At 55.5% G+C, this 16766-nt stretch overlaps 1 protein-coding gene across 6 annotated transcripts; it reads left to right on the top strand.

The window, feature by feature from the left end:
* The first annotated feature begins 1422 nt into the window (after positions 1-1422).
* On the top strand, positions 1423-8735 carry ZNF446 (zinc finger protein 446). 6 transcript variants are annotated; one of them, XM_061172758.1, is made up of 8 exons: positions 1441-1467; positions 1722-1812; positions 2410-3030; positions 3106-3307; positions 3652-3746; positions 4881-4965; positions 5128-5220; positions 5351-8735. In XM_061172758.1, the coding sequence occupies exons 3-8, from the start codon at positions 2503-2505 to the stop codon at positions 5731-5733; spliced, it is 1386 nt and encodes a 461-aa protein (XP_061028741.1). In that variant the 5' UTR covers positions 1441-1467; positions 1722-1812; positions 2410-2502; the 3' UTR covers positions 5734-8735. The 6 variants fall into 6 exon arrangements, with proteins under 6 accessions (XP_061028742.1, XP_061028741.1, XP_061028744.1 ...); XM_061172761.1 differs by having other exon boundaries at positions 1442-1812; positions 2410-2482; positions 2650-3030; XM_061172759.1 differs by lacking the exon at positions 1722-1812 and having other exon boundaries at positions 1423-1467; positions 2650-3030.
* Positions 8736-16766: the final 8031 nt, after the last annotated feature.

Genomic DNA, 16766 nt, shown 5'->3' on the forward strand with positions numbered 1-16766 from the left:
TTGTCCTCCCCCAAACCTTTTTGGTCATGTTGGGCCACGTCCTGCCAGGCTGACCCTTCCACTCAACCGTGAACGGGTCATGACTATAAAAAGTATCCGTGGGCTTTCTGGGTCAAGATGATGGACTGAACACATGCATCTCACTTCGTCCAGAAGCCCACTGAAACCACAGAGAGCACTTAAAGCAAACCCTTGAGAATTCCCTGGCGGTCCAGTGGTTAGGACTCTGCGCTTCCACTGCAGGGGGCTCGGGTTCGATCCCTGGTTGGGCAGCTAGGATTCCGCAAGCGGCACGGCCAATAAATAAATAAAATTAACTATAACACAAACCCACAAATATGAGGATGGTAAAAGAGGAGGCAACGGCATTCTGGAGCTAGAAGTGGTTGGGGGTGGGAGAGCTGTCACTGATTTGGGGAAAGCCAAATACTGAGTTGGTGCTGGCGGAAGTGGAAGGAGATCCCATCAGGCTTATGCTGCAGAATTCCAGAAGGCTTGAAAACCAGCAGCCCCCTGGAAGGGGAGACCCAAAACAAAGATGGCTGAGTGGGAGCTCCTGGAGAAGCTGTTAGAGCTCAAGCTCTCCCCACAGGGTAGATGGTGGAAGAGTCCTTTCTGGGGAATCCGAACAGTCCCAGAGAAAAAATCAAATCCCTGGTAGCCAGGGATTTCTAGGTATTAGAAGAAACCAAAACAGGCAGGCAGATGCACCTTAGGGTCGAATAAATAAGTCATGGTTCAGCCATTTGATGTGTGGAAGCAAAACACCCAGACCCACAGTCAGATTTTAAAAACAATAACATCGTCTACTGATATAAAATAAAAATAAAGGTCACCCTTACTAGTTCTGGTCCCCAAAGTAAATAAAAGGCTGAACACGTCCCATAATTCTGGACAAAAACCTCCAGCCCTCACTTTGCAGTACTGATCTAGCTGAAGGCATGTCTGAGACTCTGAGGGTATAAATCATGGAACAGTTTCTTCATTCAGGAGATGGGTGCCTGCTGTCCCCGCATATCTGCAGGGCGCTCAGCAGTGGTCGAATGAAGGACCCCAGCACCATCCTCGCTGGAGAAATTCCCGGGGATGGCGGAGAAAGTCCATGGGTTAGGCCAGCCTTCCCGGTAGGTCCCTGCTTCCTCCTAGGACCATCGGGAGGCGAGTCTCGGCGAAACAACACTCCCCCAGGCCGCGACTTCCGGCCTCCGGGGAGGGCAGGGCAACTCTCGGGCCGTTGTCTTGGAAACAGCTGGAGCAGGTTGGTTGTGCTCCAGGGGTTACCAAGGCGTCCCCCGGGCGACCGGAAAGAAGCCTCAGGTAGGGCGCTGGGGGAGGAGCCTAGGCGGAGCGCCAACTCTGATTGGCCGAAAGGTCACGCTCCTCCCCATCCGTCACCTCCTGCCAATAGGTGCCGGGCCTGTTGTGCACATGCGCAGGATTCGAAGGTACCGTCCGTCTCCGCCGTTGGTGAGTCCTAGGGTGCGGATACAAAGGAAGAGCGGCTGCCGGGGAGGGGAGGGAGCCCCCCAAACCCTGCGACTCTGCAGATTCCTCTCGGAGGGATGGGGCGCCTCTCAGTCGTGAGAGGCCTCCGAAAACGATCATCTACTGGCGGAGGCCGCGCCTGTCCCTGTTTGCTGAGGCTCATGGGAAATGTAGTCCGAAGGGAGGGGGCGCTGCCTTCGGAGCAGACGTGTGATTGGCCAGGGCGGCGTCGCCAGGGCAACGCGCGAGGGGCTGACCGCTGGGTCCGGGAAGAGGCGGGCGGGACCGCGTGGGACCACTTACCCGAAGTGGCCTCGGGTGGCCGAGGTGAGCTCCGGCCGGCTGGGTGGGCGTGGCCTTTCCACTACCTCCCGACGTGCCCCACCTCCGAGCCTTCTCCCGGGCCCCTCCTCCCTTCCGGAGCCCCGTTCCCCTCCATCGGGAAGACCTGCCCCCCTTTCCTCTGTGGAAGGCGGACTCCAGGAGTCAGGCCTAGTCCTGCCTGTCGGACAGGCCCACCCACCCAAGTGGGCGTGTTTCACTCCAGACCCTCTGCAGGGCCGGGACACAGTTGCCGGTCCACCGCTCCACACAACTCGTGATTCCGTTTTGCTTTGCTTCTGCATTTCACACGCACGGTCCATACCGCGCGGTCAGCGAGCACGGTGTCTCGGGGTCCACATCAGCCCCTGCCTCGAGCCATGGCGCAGGCCAGCCCCTCAGTGTGCGCCACTTGGGTCAGCGTGTCCCGGAGATGGTGGGGACAGACAGCCTGGCCCCAGTTCTCACCCTGGATCACGGCCCCACCGCCTCCCTGGCTACCCCCTCTCTCCGCCGCGGGGGCACCTGCCGGGGCTCCTCAGCCTGACCCTGGAAGCCTGTGCTAACTCCTCTTGCCTGCGCTCCAACATCATCTCCCGACAGTTCCCTGCAGTTTCCTGGAAGCTCCACCGGCAACTTGCCTCCAAGTGTTGGTTCCTTCTGCTCTCAGTTCCAGGTCCTGTGACCCCTCCCTCCATGAAGCTTTCCCCAGTTCAGCCTCAGGCATCCCCACACCGGGGTCCTCTCTGTCACAGCCTCAGCCCCTGGGCTGGGCCTCTCTGCACAGTGCCTTACCCTGCCTGTGGCCTTGTGGCTGGCACCCTGACCCCTCCTTTCCTGCAGGTCCCCCTTGGTGGCTCCAAGAAGACTCCCGGCACAACAATGCCATCCCCACTGGGCCCCCCGAGTCTGCCCTCTGTGGACCCCGAGGCCACCCTGGCGGATCCTGAGGCAGCACGCCAGCGCTTCCGGGGCTTCTGCTACCAGGAGGTGGCCGGTCCCCGCGAGGCGCTGGCCCGGCTGCGGGAGCTGTGCCGCCAGTGGCTGCGGCCCGAGGTGCACTCCAAGGAGCAGATGCTGGAGCTGCTGGTGCTGGAGCAGTTCCTGGGCGCGCTGCCCCCCGAGATCCAGGCCTGGGTGCGGGGCCAGCAGCCAGGCAGCCCTGAGGAGGCCGCTGTCCTGGTCGAGGGCCTGCAGCATGACCCTGGGCAGCTGCTGGGCTGGGTGAGTGTGGTGGTGTTGGCTTCTTGGAGGGACAGAGTGAGACTAGAGCCCCGATGACTTGCCTCTCCCCCTCAGATTACAGCACATGTCCTGAAGCAAGCGGTGCTCCCGGCCACACAGAAGGCAGAGGAGTCTGTGGGGAGCTCCCACCCTTCAGGGACAGTGGAGCCCCTAAGGGCAGCCTCTGGGGAGGGGTCCAAGGATGCCCAGATGGAGGGGAACGCCCAGCTCAGCTGCAGCGTGAAGGAGGAGCCTGATGGCTATGGGCAGGAGACGGGTGAGAGCGGGGGTGCGCGAGGGCTGGGGCCTCCTTGAGAGAGTGCGAACGTCCCCAGCTAGTGCGGGGAACCCAGGTGAGGTTGTGCTGGAGCTGGGGGCTCCTGGAGGGAGTGCGGGTGTCCCCACCTGGGAGCGGGACCCGCAGGGACTGCAGACTGCAGAGCGGGGTCCCCGGGAGGCCGGAGGGAAGGGCTGGCTGCCTGTCTGCTTGCTGTGTGCCTGGCACACACAGAGGACTCCTCCCTGCTGCCGAGGAGGGCCCAGGCTGCGACACCAACGCCAGCTCCTCGCCTGCTCTGGCTCAGGTGGGAGCCCCTGAGCCCTGTCTGCCTTGCTTCCTAGCACCGTCCAGCCCCCCACATCCAGGCCGGTCCCATGAGGGGCCCGCTGAACAACAGGAACCGACCTCCGTGCCCTTCCAGCCACCCAGGATTCAGGTGAGCAGCCCCTGGTGGCAGGTGCAGGCCCACAGTGGGAGGAGTGTCCTGCCAGTTGTCCAGGCTCCTTGGCCAGCACCTCCTGTGCTCTTTGCTCCCCCAAAGTGGAGTTGGTATCACGGCACCCCCTGCAGGTCCGGGGGGGCAGGGGGACAGACCAGTGCTTGGAAAGGATTTTGGCCTCAGGTAACTGGGATTCTGGTTTAGAGTGATTGGAACCGGCAGGGGTTGGCTTCCCACTTACAGAGAAGCCAGTCAGGGGGTTGACAGCGCCCAGCAGTCCTGAGCTGGCACCTGGGGAGGGGACAGGATGACCAGGAAAGCCTGAGTGCCACCCAGCAGTCTGGCCTCCCCTGCACCCCTGAGATCAGAGTGGAGACACTCTTCCCAGGAAATGCCCGCAGCTCCCCCTCTGCCCGGGCTTTCCTCCAAGGCCAACCAGCCCTCAGCTGCGACCAGCTGGGCATGGAAGCCCCTGCCACCCAGAGGGCTTGGTTCCTGAGTGTGGGCAGCAGGGGTCTTGTCCTCTCCCAGCGACACTTCCTAATCCACTCCACACTGAGAAGTCGCCCAGGACCCAGCCGCAGCCTGAAGGCATGGTTGCTTCAACCTCCGGCACCCAGGAGCCAGCCCAGCCATGTCCTGAGTGGGAGGCTGTGCCTGGCCCTCTGCGGCGCCTGCCTCCCTGCAGCCCGGTCCCCACAGCCAGGGATGCTGAGGCCCGTGGCACTTCCCCAGGGAGGATCTCCATTACTCTTGAAACCAGAGGCCTGGGAGAGGTGCTTGGGGTCCCTGCATTCCCCTGGCCTTTTGCTCTTGGTGCAGCACACACTGTTCAAGGCCCATCCTTGATGGGTTCTCAGCTTCCATCTGTGCAGCCAGAACATGGGGTGGGGCAGCTGAGGGGGACTGGTGCATCCCCCAGGTGAGCCAGAAGGCAGCTCCCTTCCCGGCCCTGCATCCCCAGCACTCACAGGTTCCCATCTCAGCTTCCCCTTTAGCCCCATCCCCGTGCAGGTGAGGGTGGTTTACCTGCCGCTTCCGAGGTGATTAATAAGGCTGTGCCCAGGGGATGGGCCGGGTAGGGTGCGGGGTAGACGGGCCTTCTGCGGGTGATGGGCCGCGTCCCTGCAGGAGGAGTGGGGGCTCCTGGACCCGTCACAGAAGGAGGTGTACTGGGACGCGATGCTGCAGAAGTATGGCACGGTGGTCTCCCTGGGTGAGGACCCCTCTCCTCCGGGTCCTTGCGCGCACCTTGCCTCCCGGCGCTTCCTAAGCCGCACCCTGGCCACCCGCCGGGGCCCCCACCCCTGTCCCTCATTTGTGCGAATCCCTCACGCCCCCGTGCCAGGGCTCGCGCCTGATGGGCCCCCGACCCCAGCAGGGTTGCCGTGCCCCCTGCCGGAGGCACGCACTGAGCCGGAGCCGGAGGCGCTGAGCACCGGATCCGAGGGAGCGAGAAGCCTCCGCCCGGGTGAGTGGCCTCCCGCTCTCCGGTGGCGACGGGGGCGGGGGGCGGGGAGCCCAGGCCGCCGTGCGCCTGGGGGGCTGCGGGCGGAGTCACCAGGCGACCTGGCTCTGCCACCTCTGCCCCCCCCCCCCAGGAGGTGAGAGCGAGAGCTCCCGAGAGGGCCGGCCCGGCTGCCCGGAGGCCCCGCCGCCCGCGCGGAGCAAGCCCTACACGTGCGCGCAGTGCGGCCGCACCTTCGACTGGAAGTCGGTGTTCGTCATCCACCGCCGCGCGCACGCGGGCGGCCCGGGCGCCGAGAAGCAGCCGGTGGGGCCGCCCCGGCGCGCGCTCCCGGGCCCGCGCAGCTACGCCTGCGAGGAGTGCGGCCGCAGCTTCAGCTGGAAGTCGCAGCTGGTCATCCACCGCAAGGGCCACGCCGGCCAGCGGCGCCACTTCTGCGGCGACTGCGGCCACAGCTTCGACTGGAAGTCCCAGCTGGTCATCCACCGCAAGAGCCACCGGCCCGAGGCCCCGTGAGCGCTGGAGGGGCAGCCTCGCCGGGGCCCCGGGCCCAGCCCGCCCCTGCTACTCCACTCCGCCGCAGCCTGGAGAGCTGGAGGCCGCCCAGGGCAGAAGTCAGAGCCCCAGGAGGGTGCCCCGTCCCCGCTCAGTCTCCCCGCAAAGCCGCGGCTCCCTCCTCTCCTGTCTCGCCCACCCCACCTTTCAGAGAGAGAGAGGCCTGGGCTCCAGTGCACCGCCGCAGGGGACCAGCGGCGGCCGGGTGACTTCCACACCCCTTCCTGTGACATGGTGCAGGCCGGTGCAGAAAGCCCAGGAGAGCACAGCCTGCTTCTGTTTGCAGGCAGGGGGAAGGCTAAAGTCTGTCCACTGTGCGTTTCAGATTTTTAACAAATTCCAGTTTTATCCCGGAGAAGCTTCTGCGTAAGAATCCTGAGCTCTGGTCTCTGCTGGTCAGATCAGCAGCCCCTGCCCTTCCTGCCCGGCAGCTGGAGCTTCAGAGCTGCCTGCCCACGAGCAGGGTCGGTGTCCGGCTTACCTGTTCCTCGGCCGCACACATCACTCCCTGGCCTTGTCCTTCCAGCTGTCGAGTCCCAGCCTGAACGGACATTAAGGGAACTTCTTTCCAAGTATGGACGGACAAGCATGGTGTCTGAGAACAGATGTCACTTAGGCCATGCATGCTGGCAGATCAGTGAGTCACAGAGCAGGAGGGCGGACGATCAGCTGCCTGCCGCCCACGGCAGTCTGTCTGTGGGCATTCAGGACTTTGGCGTGTCCTGTAGTACTTTCCTACTGTTGCTCTAATGAACTCGGTGGCTTGAAACAACACAAAACGTACTCTCTTAGGACTCTGAATTGGGTCTCACTGGGCCCAATCAAGGTGTCAGCAGGGCTGGTTCCTCCTGAAGGCTCTAAGGGGAGAATCCACTTTAAGGCTTTTTCTAGCTTGTAGAGGCCGCCGCGTTCCTCGGTGGTGGCCCCTTCCTCCATCTTCAAAGCCAGCAGTGGATGGTTAAGTCTTATGCTGCCTCCCCGTTGTAAGGACCCTCAGGGTTACATCTACGGCTCCCCTGGTAACCCGTGATGATCTCCCCATCTCAGGGTCACATCTCACCCATGCCCCACCTACACACCTGATCTCATCTGCAAAATCCCTTCTGCATGTGAGACAACATTCACAGGTTCCAGGGATTAGGACATGGATGTCTTTGGGGACTGTTATTCCGCACCCTTCTCTGTCACCTTTCTGCTCTGAAAACAAGGGACATTTTCATGGGAGGTGGTTTCAGGGAAACAGGTGCACCCACAGAAGAAGCCCTCTGCAGCCTCAGGCTCATGCAGGGGTGGCAGGTGGGTGTTGAGTGTGGCTGTGACCATGGTTACTAGCAGAGGTGGGGTGGACACCTGGGCTGCGTGGGGGGACCTTGCTGCAGCCTGAAACTGGGAGGGAGAGGCCTCCATCTGGAGGACCCGTCTCCTCCATCCCGTCTTCTGAGGACCTTTGACCTGTCGACCACACTCAGGCCTGGGGAAGCAGAGCCAGGCTGGAGATGGAACTGGGCACTGGTGCTCTTGTTACTGAGTCCAAGCTTATACTGCTGGCCGCACCACAGGCCAATAAATTGAGAGCCGAGTTGTTGAGGCGAGGAATAGTGACTTTATTCAGAAAGCCAGCAGACTCGGGACTTCCCTGGTGGCGCAGTGGTAAGAATCCGCCTGCCAACGCAGGGGACACGGGTTCGATCCCTGGTCTGGGAAGATCCCACATGCCTCGGAGCAACTAAGCCCGTGCGCCACAACTACTGAGCCTGCGCTCTAGAGCCCGAGAGCCACAACTACTGAAGCCCGCATACCTAGAGCCTGTGCTCCGCAACAAGAGAAGCCACCGCAATAAGAAGCCTGCCGCAACTGGAGAGAAAGCCCGCGTGCAGCAACGAAGACCCAACGCAGCCAAAAATTAATTAATTAAAAAAGAAAGTGCTTTAAAAAAAATAGAAAGCCAGCAGACCAAGAAGGTGGTGCACTCGTGCCGCAAAGAACCATTTGCCTGAGTTAAGATTCAGGTTTCTTTCTTACTGAAGGGGGAGGGAGTAAAGTCAAACATTTCCTGGCTCAGGTCAGCCCCGGGAGGGGATGTGTTCACTTCCTCTCCCTGCAGTCATTCACAGGGGGGCCTGGTCAGGAGGTTTCCTGGGAGCTGAACAAAGGTATTTTAGCTTAATGCCCATTATACCTGGGAGGCAGGGCTCCCAGAAATGGGCCATTGTGTATATTGAAGCTTAAAGGCAACATCCCTCCAGTGACTAACTTGTAACAGAATACAAAGGTGCTTCCCTGTTACAATCTGGTTGGCAAGCAGGAAGCTTCATCCATGCCAGGGACACGGCAGAAGAGGACAGAGCAGGGCCCGAGCGCTCAGGCCAGGCCGAGGGCCCAACGTCGGGACCGCCAGGTGCTGAGGGAGAGCGGTGGGCAATCTTCTAATGCAATTTTCCATATTTAAAAGTAGTTTATGTTCACTTAGAGAAATCTGAAATATACAAGAGGGCAAAGGAGATCGCAGAAACGACCCCTAATGCTGCTGTCTTATTCTCAGTGTTCACCCGCGGGGGTTTGTGTCACACAGCTTGTGAAGCTACTGTACGTTGTGAATCGTGCTCTTCCCACGCAGCTCCCTGTGTTATTAAAAATGCCTGGGTGGAAATCCCGTTTTCTGGCCGGCAGTGTTGTTCCCACCAAGCCCAGATAGTTCCTTGTTTCCCGCCCCCCTTAGCACCCAGTGCTGTGGTGGCCGCACCTGAGCAGACACCCCAGATGCAACCTAGCTGTTTCCTCAATACAGACACCCCCCAAAGTGGAAGCGGTGAGTTTTCAGGAGCATGGGATTTCTGTTCTTGTTTTTTCCTTTTTGTTTTTGTCTTATAACAAAACATTATTATTTTTAAAATTTATTTATTTATTTATTTTTGGCTGTGTTGGGTCTTCGTTTCTGTGCGAGGGCTTTCTCTAGTTGCGGCAAGCGGGGGCCACTCTTCATCGCGGTGCGCGGGCCTCTCACTGTCGCGGCCTCTCTTGTTGCGGAGCACAGGCTCCAGACGCGCAGGCTCGGTAGTTGTGGCTCACGAGCCTAGTCGCTCCGCGGCATGTGGGATCTTCCCAGACCAGGGCTCGAACCCGTGTCCCCTGCATTGGTAGGCGGTTTCTCAACCACTGCGCCACCAGGGAAGCCCCCACAACATGATTTTCTAGTTCTGGAGGTCAGGGGTCAGGCACAGCCTCGCTAAGCTGAGCTCCAGGTGCGGCAGGGTTGAGTTCCTTCTGTGAACTCTGGGAGAACCCATCCCGTGTGCTCGACTTTTCCACCCTAGAGATGGCCTGCGAGCCAGGCTCACGGCCCTTCCCCACCTTCTGAGCCGAAGGTGGCCAGTCGGCTCTCTCCCACAGGGTGTCACCCTGCTACTGTCCTCTGCCTCCCCTTCCACCTCTGAGGGTTCTCGTGGTGACGTTGGGCCCACCAGGATCATCCAGAACCATCTCCCCACCTCAAGGTCAGCTGATGGGCCATGGGAGGGTTTTTTTGGTTTTATTTATGTATTTATTTATTTTTGGCTGCGTTGGGTCTTCGTTGCTGCGCGCGGGCTTTCTCTAGTTGCAGTGAGCGGGGGCTACTCTTCATTGCAGTGCGCGGGCTTCTCACTGAGGTGGCTTCTCTCGATGCGGAGCACGGGCTCTAGGCGCACGGGCTTCAGTAGTTGTGGCACGCGGGCTCAGTAGTTGTGGTGCGCGGGCTTACTTGCTCCGCGGCATGTGGGATCTTCCCGGACCAGGGATCGAACCCGTGTCCCCTGCATTGGCAGGCGGATTCTCAACCACTGCGCCACCAGGGAAGCCCTGGGCCATGGGAGTTTTAAATTCTCATGGATACGTCAGTGTCTTCTGGAAACGTGGGGCCCGCCTGTCTGCCTTCCCTCCAGAAGGGCTCCCTGGCAGCTAGAACGCCCTGGACTCCCGTTCTCTACCATCTTCTCCATCCTGCAGGCAGAACCCAAGTGCACTGTGTCTCCATGGATGCCAGGCAGGCTGCACCCTCCTCCCCACAGCCGCTCACGTGGGTCTCCTCTCCCGTGAATGCACGGTGTGGGCCACACCGTTGGTCACGTCTTCACGCATCTGATCTGACTTTTGAATTTTCACGTAGTCAGATCCATCACTGTCCTCATCTTCCGTCGCTTTTCTTTGTTGTTGTTGTTGTTAAATATTTCTTTATTTGGCTGTGCCGGGTCTTTTTTTTTTTTTTCATTTATTTATTTATTTGGTTGCCCCAGGTCTTAGTTGCGTCAGGTGGGCTCCTTAGTTGCGGCATGCGAACTCTTAGTTGCAGCATGCATGTGGGATCTAGTTCTCTGACCAGGGATCGAACCCGGGCCCCCTGCATTGGGAGCGCAGAGTCTTAACCACTGTGCCACCAGGGAAGTCCCTTCCATCGCTTTTCTTAGACCGCTTGCCCCAGCCCGCTCAGCAGCATGGTCAACCTGCAGGGCGGGTTCCAGAATCTACCTCTTCGTGTTAGAAACCGGGCCAGGCCACCCCTCCCGTGGCACCCCCTCACCCCTGCCATCCCCTGGGCTGCCTCTGGGCTGAGGCTGCAGGAGGTGTCTTCCTGCCCAATTCCAGCTGCTCGCCCCCCGCCCCCAGTCTCCTCTGATCCTCACGACCACCCCAAGAGCCTCTCCTCCTCACCTGGGTCTCCCTCCAGCCCCTTCTCCTTCCTCGGCCGCTGCTCCTGAGGTCAGCCTACTTGAGGTGACCCAGTGATTGGCAGAGCCAAAATCTGACGCGGGTCCGTCTGACTGTGGAAGCATCTGTGGATGTAGGGAAAGGCTAAAAGCAAAGCCCGATTCTAGGTGCCTCCCTAACACCTGAAACCAGGAGAACTCCAAGGGCAGGTGGCAAGTCCCCCTCCCTCCCTCCGCTACTCCCGCAGTAAGAGCCCCAAGTCACACAGCCCTCCTCATCAAATGGCTGATCCTGCCAAGCCTGCAGAATTATTCCAGAAAGCCAGTCACATCCTGCAGCAGGGGCCAGGGGCCACCCAAGAGCACGTGACCCTGTGTGGTGCGAGGGCCTCTCCTCCGCAGGCTGTGAGCTCATCTACACGTGTTGTGCGTTCAACCACTCCCCATAGCCCTAGGGCTGGTTGAACAGAAGATGATTACAACAGTGGGCCCCCACGCACTTATGGTCAATAATCTATGACAAAGGAGGCAAGGATATACAGTGGAGAAAAGACAGCCTCTTCAGTAAGTGGTGCTGGGAAAACTGGACAGCTACATGTAAAAGAGTGAAATTAGAACACTCCCTAACACCATACACAAAAATAAACTCAAAATGGATTAGAGACCTAAATGTAAGACCGGACACTATAAAACTCTTAGAGGAAAACATAGGAAGAATACTCTTTGACATAAATCACAGCAAGATCTTTTTTGATCCACCTCCTAGAGTAATGGAAATAAAAACAAAAATAAACAGATGGGGGGCTTCTCTGGTGGCGCAGTGGTTGAGAATCTGCCTGCCAATGCAGGGGACACGGGTTCGAGCCCTGGTCTGGGAAGATCCCACATGCCGCGGAGCAACTGGGCCCGTGAGCCACAACTACCGAGCCTGCGCGTCTGGAACCTGTGCTCCGCAACAAGAGAGGCTGCGATAGTAAGAGGCCCGCGCACCGCGATGATCAGTGGCCCCCGCTTGCCGCAACTAGAGAAAGCCCTCGCACAGAAACGAAGACCCAACACAGTCAGTCAGTCATAAATAAATAAATAAACAAACAAAATGTTTTTAAATAAATAAATAAACAGATGGGACCTAATGAAGCTTAAAAGCTTTTGCACAGCAAAGGAAACTACACACAAGACAAAAAGACAACCCTCAGAATGGGAGAAAATATTTGCAAATGAACCCACGGACAAAGGATTAATCTCCAAAATATATAAACAGCTCATGCAGCTCAATATTAAAAAAACAAACAATCCAATCAAAAAAATGGGCAGAAGACTTAAATAAACATTTCTCCAAAGAAGACATACAGATGGCCAAGAAGCACATGAAAAGCTGCTCAATATCACTAATTATTAGAGAAATGCAAATCAAAGCTACAATGAGGTATCACCTCACACCAGTTAGAATGGGCATCATCAGAAAATCTACAAACAACAAATGCTGGAGAGGGTGTGGAGAATAGGAAACACTCTTGCACTGTTGGTGGGAATGTAAATTGATACAGCCACTATGGAGAACAGTATGGAGAGTCCTTAAAAAACTAAAAATAGAATTACCGTATGAGCCAGCAATCCCACTACTGGGCATATACCCAGAGAAAACCATAATTGAAAAAGACACATGCACCCCAATGTTCATTGCAGCACTATTTACAATAGCCAGGTCATGGAAGCAACCTAAATGCCCATCAACAGACGAATGGATAAAGAAGATGTGGTACATATATACAATGGAATTTTACTAAGCCATAAAAAGGAACGAAATAGGGTCATTTGCAGAGACGTGGATGGATCTAGAGACTGTCATACAGAGTGAAGTAAGTCAGAAAGAGAAAAACAAATATCATATATTAACGCATATATGTGGAACCTAGAAAAATGGTACAGATGAACCGGTTTGCAGGGCAGAAATAGAGACACAGATGTAGAAAAAAAAAGTATGGACACCAAGGGGGGAAAGTGGCGGGGGTGGTGGTGGTGGGATGAACTGGGAAATTGGGATTGACATATATACACTAATATGTATAAAATAGATAACTAATAAGAACCTGCTGTCTAAAAAAAAAATAAAATAAAATTCAAAAAAATTTTTTAAAAAGAAAAAAAATTTTTTAAAATACAGTGGGCCCCCCCGGGTGCCCGCTGCCCACTGTGGGGGCCATGGTACTAGTTGAAGATGCTCCAGAGTTGGGTGGGGCACCACACCCCAAAGCTGCTGAGCAAGGCTGAAGCAGGGCGAGGAGAGCAGGGCTTTGAAGGGATGCCACAGACTCACCATCAAGACAGGTAATAGCTTCATATTCTACAAAATAAAAATGAATGCAAAAAAAAAATTTTTAAAAAATGAATGCAAACATCATAAAATGTTACATTTCAGTGTAGAGATTTTTCACAGCTTTATGGAGATATTCACATACCATGCAATTCACCCCTTGAAGGTATACAATTCAGTGGTTTTTAGTCTATTCACAGAGCTGTGCCTCCATCATCACACATTTAAACATTTTCTCACATTATCCAAAAAACGCACACCTGTTAGCAGTCATCCCTAACTCCTCCTCCCCGGCCCCTGGCGATCACCAATCTCCTTTCTTTCTCTATGGATCTATCAGGGCTTCTTTTTTTGCTGCCGAATAATATTCCATTGTATGCATGTAGCACATTGTGTTTATCCATTCCTAAGTTGTTTGGACAGTTTGGGTTGTTTGCACGTTTTGGTACTGTGAATAATGCTGCTATGAATGTGCTAGGGTTTGTGTGGACATATGTTTTTATCTGTCTTGGGTATAAGATTATGTTAGGGGACTTTCCTGGTGGTGCAGTGGTTAAGAATCTGCCTGCCAACGCAGGGGACACAGGTTCGAGCCCTGGTCCAGGAAGATCCCACATACCACAGAGCAACTAAGCCCGTGCGCCACAAGTACTGAGCCTGCGTTCTAGAGCCCGCGAGCCACAACTACTGAGCCCACGTGCCGCAACTACTGAAGACCGTGCGCCTAGAGCCCGTGCTCCGCAACGAGAGACCCCACCGCCGTGAGAAGCCCACGCACCGCAACAAGAACTGGAATTACTGATCGTACAGTAACTCTACATTTAACCTTGAGATGACTTTTCTAAAGCAGCTGCACCGTTCTGCATTCTCACTAGCAACGTACAAGTGTTCCAGTTTCTCCACCCCTTCCCCAACACTTGTTATTGTCTTTTTTTATAACCACACTAAAGGGTGTGAAGTGTGATAAAGAGGTGTTATAGGATCTACCTTTTTAATCGTAATCAAACACGTTTAGAAATAACACCTAAAAAGCAAACTATTGACAATTCTCCTGAAAAGACCTCTGGATCAGAGAAGGAATCGCTGTTTCATAGTAAATTGACTCTTGTCCACTGAATTTGCCAGGCCAAGAAGTGACTCCCAAATCAGACTGTGTCTTGCTGTATGATCTATTTGCTGGCATCCAAAAGGGAAAGAGTCTTTCGGGAGGGCTAGAACTTGCTTTTTTTCTGTTGCAAAATGTATATTAGGGCCCTCAGGCCCAAGTCAGCGTGAGGGAGACATGGTTTGGGGTAAAGGCCTGAAGTCACAAAACAACGGCAGAGTGAAGCTAGATGTGGCTCACAGACTCTGCTCACAGGGTAGGCTTACAGGGATCTTGTTTTCAGGGCTGAAGCGAGGACAGCCTGGCCCAGCTGAGAGGACCTCTTGTGCCGGCTCTCCCGGCCGTGCCCGCTCGTCACCCCAGAAGTTTACACAGGCAGGGACAGTACACAAACTTAAAAGACCAATCCAGAAGAGTAGAGCAAATAAATCCAAAATAGAGCTCTCTGCACAGAACAATAAATAAAATAGATTACACCACTGAACCTGAGCAAAGAAATGAGAGAGGGCACTAAAGTATGTAAGTCTAGTCATGAAAAAAGAGTAAAATGTACCCACCAAATAGACTTGTATCAGAGATATAAGGAAATATAAATTTATGTATATTATGAGCAACCCCATGGCAACACATTTAAAAATCCATTAGTAATGGATTTTCTACAACAGAAGCCCAGGGATACAGAAATCTATCCAGTTATTTTATGGAACTGGCTTAATCTTATGTGACTATATAAAAGTCTAATTTCTGTACAGCAAAGAGATACAGAAACAAGATTAAAAGAGTCTGCACCATATCTGTGCCACCCAGTACAGATAAAAGGCTAATATCCTGAAAAGACAAAGAGCTCCTTTAAATTGTTAAGAACAAGGCAAACATCCAAAGGAAAGTCAGCAAAACACACAAATGGAGACGTCACAAGGAGGAACAGCCAATGTCCCTGTCACTTGAAGACACAGGATTTAAAGTGGCTACAAGCTGTGACTCTACCTGACAAGGCAGCAGAAAACAACAACAAACGCAAACCTCCTTGCTGGCATTAACATGAAGCAGCCTTTGGGAGAGAAAGCTGGGGACACCAGCCACATTTTTTTTTTTTTTAATTTTTAGCTGCGTTGGGTCTTGGTTGCTGCACCCACGTGCTTTCTCTAGTTGCGGTGAGCAGGGGCTACTCTTCGTTGTGGTGCGTGGGCTTCTCATTGCGGTGGCTTCTCTTGTTGCAGAGCATGGGCTCTAGGCGCACGGGCTTCAGTAGTTGTGGCTCGCGGGCTTCAGTAGTTGTGGTTTGCGGGCTCTAGAGCTCAGGCTCAGTAGTTGTGGTGCATGGGCTTAGTTGCTCTGGGGCATGTGGGATCTTCCTGGACCAGGACTCGAACCCGTGTCCCCTGCATTGGCAGGAGGATTCTTAACCACTGCACCACCAGGGAAGCCAGAACAATTATGTTTTAGTCCTTGCAAAGGTAATAGCAAAAACTGTCAATGTCCGAAGCTGGCTGGGGCTTGCAGGGGCAGGAATTTGTTTAAAGTGCTGGTGAACCTGTAAGCCTTCATTCAGACCCATAGTGAGATCTTTTTATAACATCCATGCGATGACGGAGGGACTTGACGCTTGCCCTGATGGTGCTGGCTAAATAACTCACGGCTGAAGCAGCCCCTCAGCCGGGGCTTCCTTGATGGTACAGTGGGAATAACGCTACAACCACCCTGTGAGATGGGATGAGGGTGACACAGACTGTTGACTGAGACGTACCCGCATTGGCCCAGCTACAAGGGCAAACTTGAGGGTTCTTAGGTACAGTTTAATCCTGTTGTTGCTGACAATGATCCCCCCCAGTGACGCTGCTGATGAAGAAACAGGCCTGCAGTGAGAGCCAAGCCAGGATGCCAATGTCAGGGACTACAGGTAGCCCTTGTGGGGAACTTTCCCTGCACTTCTATCTTGTTTAATCCCCACAAACCTGTTGAGGTGGACATGATCACCAGTCCCATTTTACAATGAAGGAAGACAGTGCTCGGGAGGTAAGGGGTTCTAGGCCCAGGCCATCCAGCCTGTAAGCGGCCAGCTCTCAATCCACACTGAAACCTCCGGGATCCACAGACCCAGGTTCACGTCCCGCACACGTCCCCCCGCGCCACTCTCCAGGCATCCCAGCACATGTCCTTCTGTTGACTGGGTGGGTCTCTTTGGCCCACATCCCAGATGCTAGCCTCTTCTGTCAAGAGGAAATGCAGTGACACGGCCTCACCAGTCAGGGCCCCTTGACCTGGGTGCAGGAATGCAGTGTTCCTCATCGGGGGGGATGGCCACAGCTTCACCCCACTCGCAGCATGGTACATGCAAGAGAAGTGGACGTATCGGCTCATGCTGGCACAGGCGATGGGCAGCTTTTCCTTCTCCAGGGCAGCCTGGAGAACCTGTAGAGCAGTGCCCAGCAGGTCTTAAGGGACAGTCACAAGTCATGGCAGGAGCACTTGGTCGCAGTGGGGTGGCCAGTGGCAGCCTCTACTGCTTCATCCATACACTCCAAGCTCTCTTCCAGGCTGGTTTCTGGTCCCGGAGGGTACAAGGGCCTTAAGGGCAGGACACTGGGCCTCAAGGTGGACCAGCCCAGTCTCTGCTGCTATGTGTCAGCTGTCAAACGGTACTGGACCTACTGTGTGCTCCAGGAGGAAGTAGGCCTGGGCCAAAGCAGGGGTGGCCAGCCTGGGCCTCTGCTGCTATGTTCACACAGCCCCAGCTCCCTTCCTAGCCAGGGTCTCTCATGGAGGGAACGGGCGTGTGAACAAACCTGACGACCTAGTGTGTGCAGGGAGGTGGGCTGGACCACAGTGGGCCCAGATTGAGTCCAGCTGTGTGCACCAGTGCCAAGAAGGGGCTGTGGCTCTGTGGCGGACA

The sequence above is a fragment of the Eubalaena glacialis genome, chromosome 18 (genome assembly GCF_028564815.1).
Source record: "Eubalaena glacialis isolate mEubGla1 chromosome 18, mEubGla1.1.hap2.+ XY, whole genome shotgun sequence".
Taxonomy (NCBI): Eukaryota; Metazoa; Chordata; class Mammalia; order Artiodactyla; family Balaenidae; genus Eubalaena; species Eubalaena glacialis.

Coding starts and splice junctions, on each gene's coding strand:
- ZNF446 (XM_061172758.1), top strand. CDS start 2,503: ATGAAGCTTTCCCCAGTTCAGCCTCAGGCATCCCCACACCGGGGTCCT. Junction 3,308..3,651: donor TGGCTATGGGCAGGAGACGG/GTGAGAGCGGGG, acceptor CTTGCTTCCTAG/CACCGTCCAGCCCCCCACAT. Junction 5,221..5,350: donor AGCGAGAAGCCTCCGCCCGG/GTGAGTGGCCTC, acceptor CCCCCCCCCCAG/GAGGTGAGAGCGAGAGCTCC.